Consider the following 11,105-nt stretch of genomic DNA (forward strand, 5'->3'; position numbering starts at 1 on the left):
AATTGGTTAAGTCTTGATAAAGGTCTGAAAGTGGAGTATCACCAACACCTTAGACACTGCTTGTATATTGTATGGTTTGCCACCAATGTCACAGTATCATAGATTAGTATTTGCTGCAGATGTAGTTTGTCACAGGCTGATATATTTTTACCTCAAGTCCTTCTGTTACAACATGGAAAACTTAAATTATGCATTTAAAAATATGCAATATGCAGGGGCAGTTGTTTGTTACTGGTTTTTTATTTTTTTCACTATTTAATCTCTTTTTTAGTGTGAAGAAAATGGTAGAAATCAATTTTCTGTGTGTCCATAAGAAACTGAGATCTAAACGGGTAGCACCTGTACTGATTCGGGAAATAACCAGAAGAGTAAACCTGGAAGGAATTTTTCAGGCTGTTTACACTGCTGGCGTGGTACTCCCCAAACCTGTGGCTACTTGCAGGTAACCTAGGTGATGTTCATAATAACGTTGGTTCCTGTAGCAGTCATTTTTAAGAGCATTCTGTGTAATTGGCTATTGTGGTGGTTTCACACTGGTAGGTAGCTCAGCTCCACCACACTACCCTCTTGTTCCCCCTCCTCAAAAGGACAAGGGGAGAAAATATGATTTAAAAAGCTTGTGGGTTGAAATAAGGACAGGGAGATCACTCGCCAGTTATTGTTGTGGGCAAAAGATTCAGCACAAGGGAGATTAATGTAACTTACTGCTTACTGATAGCAGACTAGAGCAGTGAGAACTAAAGGCAAACTGAAAATACCTTTTCTTCCACCTACCCTCTTCTCCTCTCCACGAGCTGCAGCTCCGGTCTGGGGCCTGCTCCTGCAGGGGCTCTCCATGGGCCGCAGCCTCCTCCAGGCCACATCCACCTGCTCCACTGGGGGCTCCTCCACGGGCTGCAGCGTGGAGATCTGCTCCGTGTGGGACCCATGGGCTGCAGGGGGACAGCCTGCTCCACCAGGGGCCTCTCCACAGGCCGCAGGGGAACTGCTGCTGCATGCCTGGAGCACCTCCTGCCCTCCTTCTTCACTGGCCTTGGGGTCTGCAGGGCTGGTTCTCACTCCTGTCTTCCAGCTGCTATTGCACAGCAGTTTTTTTTTCCCTTTCTTAAATCTGCTCTCACAGAGGTGCAACCAACATTGCTCACTGGCTCAGCTTTAGCCAGTGGCAGGTCCTTTTTGGAGCTCTGGCTCTTATCTAGCATGGGGCAGCTTCTGGGCTCCTCTAATAAAGGCCACCACTGCAGCTCCTCAGTACCAAAACCTTGCCACATGAACCACTTGTAAGAGCATAAAATTAAAAGAAATAGAATGCTGTGGAGTTGAATCTAACCTAAAAGCCCAAGTGCATGTGAGGTTTCCTTGGTTTCTTTTTTTCCCTCAGTGCCTTGGATAAAACATCTTCTCAGACTAAAATCTAATTTTGGGTTTGTTTATTGTACCTCAAATAGATTAATAGACACCTCTGTTGACCTTCTGGTGGAAGCCATGCTAGCAATGGCAGCATTGTATACCTGTGTTTTTCAAGTGGCCTGCTTCCCAGCTGGGACACTTCCCTGTTGACCTGGTTGCTTGCCAAAGATGGCAGAGGGTTTCTGGGAATTGTATGATTTTCTTTTTTGAAGTGCTTTCATCTTTCCTGGAGAAAGGAGGACTTGATCGGCATTTGATAAAGATGGGAAAACTATCATGTGAAAAGAGTTGTATGTAACGAAGTATAATTTCATTTGCTTGGAGTGGATTTTATTTGTGCAGGGAGAAGTTCTGTTTCAGCATTATCCTTCTGAAAACAGAGTGCTCGTTTATGAACCTTTTGATTTGAAATGATTTATGAGCCTTTTGATTTGAAATCGTGTTTGTATGTAGCAACAGCAAAGATCCTACAAGTTCCTGTAGGTAAGGACGGATAAAAAGTCATGCTGTGCTAGAGTAACCAGGGATGTGCTGCTGCACAGTGATCTCCTAGAAGAGGCCCTTCAACAAGCTGCTTAGAGACACAAGCAGAGAGGGATCTGTCTGTTAAGAAAATAAATGTTATGATGTAAGTATGGTGAGATTGTCAGGGCTGTGGCAGGTACTGAAATGTTTAGCCCTGTGTTTACTTGTTCCATAATTTGCTTGGATCCAAAATACAGTGATTGTAGGCTTGTTTAAAAGCTATTGCTTAAATGTAGCTTTCCCTTTTTTAGTTTGTTTTGTTTTTGGTGGGGTTTGTTTGCACAAGCCTCTTACAGACATTGGTACAGGCTTGCTAGGAAACAAATCTGGAGAGGAGGAGCAGTGCAAGAAATTAAAGAAATAGATACAAGTAAATCTGACACTTAAAACACTACCTAATCTCATGAATTTTATTTCCAGGTATTGGCATCGGTCACTGAATCCCAGAAAATTGGTGGAGGTGAAATTTTCACATTTGAGTAGAAACATGACTCTACAAAGAACAATGAAGCTCTACAGACTTCCTGATGTAAGCAGTATGTCTTCTAGAGAATCCCCACAGTTATTGTGAGGCTCGAAATAACCTTCCATCTGTTTCTGACAGCGCAGGCTTTGGTGTGGAAAGGCAGGCAGTGCATGCAGGGCATAGGAAAATCCATTTTTTTTCACCAACCAGAAATAAGGGCCACACTAGACAGAAGAGACTATTGCTGGAAGTGTGGGTTTGTGTATAGAGAATATAAATGGCTCAAAAGCCTTTAGAAAAGTAAATAAATTCAGAAACCTTGACTTTATTAATGTGTGAGATCGAGTTGAAGATGCGTAAGATTATTCTAAGTGTGATTAATCTGACAGAAAATTACTGGAGTAGAAAATTAACAGCTCATGTCTTAAAATTCTTGGAAAAGTCCGTTCAAAAGTTGGTTGAGTACAGTGGAATTGGTTGATTTTTCTTTTTTTCTTCAAGCTTTTTCTTGTATGTCAGAGAACATTGTTCTTCTGCAATGAGCTCAGCAAAAGCTGCCTCAGAATGTTGTGTGCTGTTATTTGCATGGTCAGGCCAAAAAAAATGTTCTGGCATAGCAAGGTTAGTTAAAAATATTTTTTCCATATTTGCAGCTAATAGCTAGGCTGGCTAAAAGCCTTAGGATGCATTTCCTCTACAGGGCAAGTCACTGTAAGTAGTCTGAGATGCACTATCAAAAAATCTCATTGCTGTAACAGGCTATAGAAGGTAGTCTAAGCTATATGATTGAAAGCAATTTCTTTGCTTGTAAATGCAGCCTTTCTCTTTGGAGGGATTGCAGGCTATCCTTTGGACCAGTGCCACATCAGTAAACCTTTTTATGTATATAAACCCTCCCTCTGGGCTAAAAAAAATACTTTTTTTTTTTAATAATGTACTTTGTAATGATTTATCTGACTTTGGGGAATTATTTCTGTTGGTTATACTTAACGTGATGCTGCAGGCTTTGTTTCTGGTACATCTGAGTAACACTTTAAGCACTCCTTAGTGTAAAGCCCCTGCCATGTCTTGCTCTCAACATCTGCTGTCAGTGAGACTTGTTTCCTCTGCTGCCTGCGTGCTCCCTGTGTCTGCACATACAGCTTCTCCCTTGTGTGCAAGGCAGCAGTTTTCAGAGCTTAAGCATTAATAACCAAATTAATTAGGTTTTAATCTTGGAGAACTAAATATAGGTTTCATCAAATCTGAAGACATTTTTAAAAGTCCAGTGGACAATTTCAAATGTAGGCTTCACTGGCAAGTCCAGTACTGTTTCTCAGGGAAACAATGCAGGACAAGAATAATTTAAAGAATAGGATAAGGATCTTACGGAACAAAAAAGTGTAACTACAGAGAGTCATTAGAAACCAGAGCAGTTGTACCTTGATCATCTTCCTTTAGTGTAAAACCCAAATTGCAACACAAAAACAAATTATGGAAAACTAAGATACACTATTATTCAGAAAATACAACTCTTATATATTATAGAGAGATGTCCAAATAGAAAATAGGTGCTTCGAAAATCAACTTTAAAACAAGTGCCTTAGGACTCTGTGCACCTCAGTTGTTTACACCTTTGTTTATTTTTAGATGGGCCTTGGGAGATTCTTCCATGGAAAATAAAGATATAATCTTTTTGCTAATGTCTTCTGTTTAGTTGTTGTGCTTTAATTTTTTTGGAGTTTCTTTTTCAGTGGAAAGGTTTAAGTGCTTTTGTGAATATTTATCCTCAGTCTTAGGCTGTTATCAGTTATGTCAGACAAACTGGTTCGTTCAGGCCAAACTGTCCTAAAACAAAAGCTTTTTGAATTCTTTACCACCACCTTAATATCCCTCAGCACCAAACACTGTTTCTGGCATTCTGACCTCTTTTCGTAGAGTCCTTGGAATGTCATTGCCACTGGGAGCTCATCTCCCTTTAAGAGGAATTAATCAATCCTAATCACGCAAACAGTATGAACTGAATAGGTTTTCAGAAATAATAAAGGAAGTGCAGTAATTACGTTAGTAAAATATCACCCCCACTGAAGGCTGTGTTTCTGTATATATCTATAGATATATTAGTTTAAAAAAAAAATGTGGGGGGGGTTTAAGTCTCTAATCTCTTGAACAGTGAGGGGGATAAAATTTGGATGGATTTAGAATAAGGGCAGGAACGTGGTGTCTTTGTATGTCTTTTCCTGACTGAGCTCCTGAGCTAGGATACTCACATGGGTACGTGCCCTGTGCAGCTTGGTGTGTGGAGTGGAAATTTAGCCCAGTTCTGTGCCCTTTTCTTCACTTCTGGGACTACAAATAATCATTTAGGTGTGGCCATTCTGAGTGTTGCTGGGGAATAAAGATGTTGCAGCCCAGCTGCTTTTTCTCCTTTTGTGCTTCTGTATACAACTGTAGAAGAGAGAGGAAGGTTCGAAGGGAACAAATTAATGTTTCATATTGTCATTCATAGGGAGGTTATGAACAAAATTCAACATAGGAAGAGTCATGCTGGCAAATCAAGTGAATACCCTTAAGGATTCAGGGCGTTTAAAACACCAGAAGATGTGCTGTTGTGGATCCAAACCATAGTCCCAGGCTGTGCAGGAAAGGAGGAAAATTAGACCCAGCACACGGAGGTGGCAAAATGTGCCTTGATTTTTCATTTGGCAGCTGAATTCCAGAGTGTGTGAATAAAGACCTCCCCCAGAATAGCTCCCATGGAGCAGGGCATAATCAGTTACACTAATTTCAGGCTTCCAGTAATCAAGCCACTACCTGGCTGCTCTTGCAATTGACTTTGCTGTGATTAATGTGGTACATGCCCAAGTATGTGGCTCAGATGAAGCAGGATAAATGAGCTCTGAAAGAAAATGAGCCTTCTCTCCCTCCAAGGAAATACTCAGGAAAGCTAATAAAAATTGGGGAGAAAACTTTAGCCACCTCTGTTTGTTTAAACCTTAATTTCAGAGTATTGGAAAGCTTTTTTTTTCCCCCTCTTCTGATGTTCACAGTCAAGTGAACTGCAGTATTTGTTGAAATACAGTAACTTTTATAATTTCAGAAAGCTTGAAGTTACCAGGAGCTTTCTTGTTAACATAACTGCAGTTGAGTCTGTACAGAAACTTGAGTTGGCAAGTGAGTTTGCAAGCATTAAGAATAGGTGGAATTTTGTGTTAAAAGATTTCTAATTAAACATTATCAGTTGACTTTGGTTTATAGCTTGACTAATTTTTGTAAACTTGAATTAGAAGTGTTCTTGTCTTCAGATTAGCTTCTGATATGCAAGTTACTTTGTTTTGTTTCTGTATCTGGGCTCTAGGTAGCTTAGAAGAAGACATGAAATAAAGACTGACCTGCAAAAAAAAAAAAAAAAAGAATACAAAATGTATGAAGTCTAGGCTGTTGGCAGTAGCATCTCCTTCTCTGGAGAAATGAAGGTGTTTCAATAACGGAATATAAAGACTGAAGTGCCCCAGACTGCCTCAATAATTAGAAGAAGAGGAATTCTGATTGAAAGCAGTCTGTAAAATAGTGTAATGAATTAGGTGGCTGGGGTAAAGTAGGCTAATAATGAATGCATTATAGCAAGTGGAATGACTCTGCAACCTATTTCCAGCCCTTGCTGTGTGTGCAATTTTCCTTTCAACATCTTAACGTTTATTTTTCTTTGTTACAATAAGGCCACAAAGACTTCAGGTTTGAGACCAATGGAACAAAAAGATACTAAAGCAGTACAAGAATTAATCAACACTTACTTGAAGCAGTTTAATCTTGCTCCTGTGATGGATGAAGAAGAGGTGGCCCACTGGTTCCTGCCTCGGGATCATATTATCGACACTTTTGTAGTAGAGGTAAAGCACTCTCTAACTACCTCAGGAATGTAAACATGAATGCCATTTGTGAAAGTTCACATCAGCATCAAGTTTATAAAATGCTGACAGAATGAAAAACATGCTGTAGTTGGGATTTGCTGTCACGATTCCAAATTTTGTTCTTTGTATTGCATTCTCGTAGTGAGAAAATGCTTGTTTGGATGTGATAAACTGGAGCTCTCTTATAACAGGATATTTTATAGAAGAATTTTCAAATCTCAAAATAGCACTGTCTTGTAAGGTTCTTTGCTGTAATATTTCCATGTTTTAAAAACAATCTTCCCACACCTTGCATGTACCCCCTACTCACCTTTGCTTCTCTGGAGATGTGACATGGTAGTAAGTAACAGTCTTCAAATCTGCTTTTCTTAAAACAAACAAACAAACACAAAGATTGAACGACTGATGAAAGGATTTGATTTGAATTCAGTATCATTCCCTAAGCTGTTGGATAAGTTTCTGCCAAATTCTTTAAAAACAGTTTTTAGGGGCACCTGCTAATTTGTGGGAATTGTGTGTTGTTTTTTTTATTATAGTCTGATTCAGTAAAATATTTTTTCTACTTCCTCTGCAGTGGATCTAATGTACAATGGACTCTTCCATAGTCTAACTTAATTTATTGCCTCTCTCCTTCCCACCTTCCCCTTCTTTTACCCAGCTGGAAAAAGAAAGTTGGGGTTGGTTTTTGTCTTCTGTGAATTCAAGCCCAGAAACCTACAGAAGAGTCTACGAGCACCAGAATTGGCCTGAGGGATGGGACAATTTCATTTTGACAGCACCATTTTAACTGAATAGGACAGCGTCTACTTGTTAGTTTTACATAGTCTCAGGCTAATTTTTGCTCTACCACATGTAGGTTTGTTAGCGCTTAAAACCTTTTAACATTTATGTGACTTGGAGAAATTACTGTCAATTTTTTAAATCTTTTTTGTAGTGTGCAGAGCTAAAACATATGTTTTGCAAGAAGTTCAAAATTTTGATTTCACACATCACCTTATATTATTAGACCCAATTCCTGCATTTAATATTTTCGTCCTTAGTGAATTTAGTGAGTGACTTAGTAATTTTTTTTTACTTGTTGTTAGTTCATCTCTACTATAGAACCTACACCTACTCCAAGACAGTTGCTTTTTTGCATGTGATGTGTTCAGTTCTTTTACTTTTTACTGTATAAGTACTATCAACTTATCATCTGAGGCCCTTCATTGGGCTCAAAAGAGTGAGCACAAGAACAAGGAAAAAAAGTATTTGTGTTGCCTTGTCTTCTTGGAGGGATCATGAGACCAAATCAGAATGGGAAGAGTGAAAATCTGGGTAGCTGTTTTGTGCTCAGCATGTCAGCCATAACCAATGTGATAACTTCTTCCCTTAGGAAAGTTTCTGTAGATTTTTGTGTAAGTACCATTTTTGATGACTACTGGTTTTATTAGAATTTCAGTGTTATTTAGTACCATTGTCTGGCAAATGGATTGGGTTTGTTGATTAATAATCACCAGAGCTGATCTAAATACGCTTTGTATACAAGCAGAGTAATTTTTTTCTATTTTTAGAAAGTTGAGAGAATGAATGCTCAATGTGAACTTTGTCAGGTGAAAAAAAATGTTTTTAAAACATGTTCAGTTGGAAGAATTTTTCTTTTTTTTTTTTTTGAAGTATGCTTTGTTACCTTTGTTTATAGCAGGATAAGCTTGGGAAACAAACTTAAATTCTTTGACAATTGGTTGTCAAAATGCTATTAGTGTAATAGACCAGAAAAATCTAAATATTTGTTTCCTTTTCTGAATTGACCACTTCAGGCTTCAGTCTCACTTTGACATATACATACATCCTTGTCACGAATGCAGTTTCTTCAATTCTTAGCCAAGATTACCTGTTATTCTGTAATAGTTATGGTGTGCAAAACTGTGTTGCATTTATTACTTACTTTCTCTAGAACCTCTCTGGTAGCCTAACCAATAACTGAGTGGTTATTTATTAATTGACTTTTTTTTTCGTAGGGCTCAAATGGTATTTTAACAGACTTCCTGAGTTTCTACACATTACCTTCAACAGTGATGCACCATCCTGTTCATAAAAGCCTGAAAGCTGCCTATTCCTTTTACAATATTCATACAGAGACCCCCCTCTTGGACTTAATGAATGATGCACTCATAATAGCTAAGTTGGTAAGTATTTTTTCTTCTACTTCTAAGAATACTTTCATGAAAGAAGTAATGGCAAGGTAAGAACTAACAGTAATTTATACATTGCATTGCATTCTGTTTTGTTTTACTGTCTACAGCAGAGTGTATTTGATGAGACTTACATACAATATATATTGAAATATAAGACGCTGTGTTTGGTTTTCCTCTTTACTTTGAGTGATGTTAGTGAATGACAAGTGCGTGAAGATTAAAACATTTGTAATCGCTTGAACTGTTTATATATCCAACAGCACACTGGCAACCATATTCACTCAGTATCAGAAGAATGGAAAGTATCACTAAAATATTTTCCCTTTGAGTTAATAAGTTCTATTAAAACCATTAAATAATCTGTCTTGTTACTAACTGCTGGCTGTAAAGTTACATAGACAACATCGTGTTTTAATTTTTAAGCACTGCTTTGTGTGTGGAATAACACGGAGACGTGACTTAGTTAAATGGAAGGGAAGAGACTATAAGAGTCCTTACGTAGGAATTGTAAGGGTTTAGTGCTGTCTGACTAGAAGCTAATGCTCAGGCCGTAATCATCAGGCTTTCATGGGGGTGTGGTACAGACACCATGGCAATGTAGTCTGTGGTTCAGGGCTGTGCAGGTGTTGCACGTCCCAGCACTTCCTCCCCATCCCACAGGAGAGGGGTGAGCAAGGTGCTGGGTGGGCGTTTGGCTTTTGGCTGGGGTTAACCTACCACAAACCATTCTACACTGTTATATGCAAAGAGTGTATTCTGAGGATAGAAATTCAACTCAGTAAATTGTTTTCAAGTTGCATGTCAGTTGAATGTTGAGTTTTTTTATTTTCTTATTACAGTATATAAAGCTAGCTTAGAACTAAGTCGTGTAAAATCTTAGTAATTATTGGGCAAAATGCCTGAGCTCTAAAGTGAAATCCCAAATTTGGAGCTGTGCACTTATGCCCCATGTATACTGCATGGAGAGAATGTTACGATGATCCCCTCCAAACCCTATTTTGTGGTCAAAGCTGACGCTGTTTCGAGGTGTAGGACGGTTCACTTTTGAGTGCTCTACTGGCCTGGCAGAGGGGTGCAGCAAGTACCTTTGAACAGCAACTTCTTACACCTCCCAGAAAAGAGTAACCTGAGCCTAACATGTTGATGTTCAGATAGTGAGTTAAAGCTACGTCAGCAAAATTTAACATTTTTTTGAATTTTCAGTGCTTAATTGCAAAGCTTCATCAGTGTGTCTGTACATACAGTGTGTCTGTGTTCTCCCCTGCTTCTCTTCTTCTCTACTGAGATTTCTGCTACTGTCAATGGCTAACGTGGACTATTAAAAAAAATTTGCTTCTTTAGATGCCAACTGTCAGATCCTTGCCACCTTGTCTTGTTTCTGCATGTTTTTCACAGCCCATTTAACTTAGCATAGCTTCATCAGTGCACAGAATGATCTTTGTGTAAGGAACCTTACTAAATTCACTGTTTATGTTTTGTGACTTCTAAATAATCCTAAACTGATGAAAACCCCCTTTTTTGTAACACAGGGTGCTTATTGAAAAAAAAAAAGTCTAATTTTTATACAGAGCAAAGAATGTTCTCGTGCTTAAGTAACTAAGCATTACTGTTTTGTAACAGTTTTGTAAAATTATTTTTTGTGTTAGAATGTAGAAAGTCCTGCTGGTGCTCTGCTTTCATGCTGTTAAGACTCCAAGTTCCTAGGTCAGACTGCCTTGCAGTTAACAATTGCAAGTGAATGGACCGTTATATCCAGGCCCCCAGGCAAATTCAGCTGTTCATACATGATGGCTGTCACTGTGATGGCTTAACTGGCCTTATTTTTAAGTTGCTTGTTAAGAGTTCAGAGCGAGTTGGGGTTTGATATGTTTGTGTTGCAGCACAATACGCTGTGCTACAACTAAGTCAGCAATGTGGCTGCATGCAAAGAAGAGCAAATTGGCTCTTTCAGAATAGTGAATTTGGGAGGTAGAAGAAGAGAAGTTGGCAGAGTGCATGAATAAGGGAGGGAGCGTGACGTGTCAGGTTTGAGTTCTAAAGGAAATACCATTTCAGAAAAGGATTAAGGTACAAAAATGTTTATCAATAACAAGTACAAATGACTGAAAGCCACCATAAACTGTACTTATGCAGCCTCATCTGGAATATAGGCCATGTGTGTCAAAGCCCTGTGTGTGACAGGGTGTAAAAATGCATGTCCATAAAGATAAAATAAAGGGGGGTGTTTGAGGGACTCTTCAGACCTTTTACCTTGGGAAAATTTCTTTGTATGCATATCTAATTAAATGGAAAGATTTGTTCCCATATCTTTTTTCTTTTCCACTTAATTAGATTAGTCCCTTGGATATCATTATGCCACTGTGGAAAGTATTATTTGTGTGCCATTTGAAACTTCAAAAGTAAAATTTTAAAAATGTTTTGCTATTGCCAGAAAGGATTTGATGTGTTCAATGCACTAGACTTAATGGAAAACAAAACATTCCTGGAAAAACTCAAGTTTGGGATTGGAGATGGAAATTTGCAGTATTATTTGTACAACTGGAGGTGTCCTGGCATGGAATCTGAAAAGGTAAGGGACTCTTTAAAGAAAAAAATAAATAAATAAAAAATTCTGAACTTTGTTAGGTATAATAATGCTTT

General features: G+C 38.6%; 1 protein-coding gene across 2 annotated transcripts in view; it reads left to right on the forward strand.

Moving 5' to 3' along the window:
- The window catches only part of NMT2 (N-myristoyltransferase 2), a 32,186-nt gene that overhangs the window by 16,743 nt on the left and 4,338 nt on the right, over window positions 1-11,105 (forward strand). For both annotated transcript variants that reach the window (XM_066991676.1, XM_048061859.2), the window contains 5 exons: window positions 272-442; window positions 2,356-2,464; window positions 6,100-6,270; window positions 8,289-8,456; window positions 10,897-11,034. In XM_066991676.1, coding sequence (XP_066847777.1) covers window positions 272-442; window positions 2,356-2,464; window positions 6,100-6,270; window positions 8,289-8,456; window positions 10,897-11,034 — 757 coding nt within the window. The remainder of the gene's footprint in view (window positions 1-271; window positions 443-2,355; window positions 2,465-6,099; window positions 6,271-8,288; window positions 8,457-10,896; window positions 11,035-11,105) is intronic.

The sequence above is a fragment of the Anser cygnoides genome, chromosome 2, assembly GCF_040182565.1.
Source record: "Anser cygnoides isolate HZ-2024a breed goose chromosome 2, Taihu_goose_T2T_genome, whole genome shotgun sequence".
Taxonomy (NCBI): domain Eukaryota; kingdom Metazoa; phylum Chordata; class Aves; order Anseriformes; family Anatidae; genus Anser; species Anser cygnoides.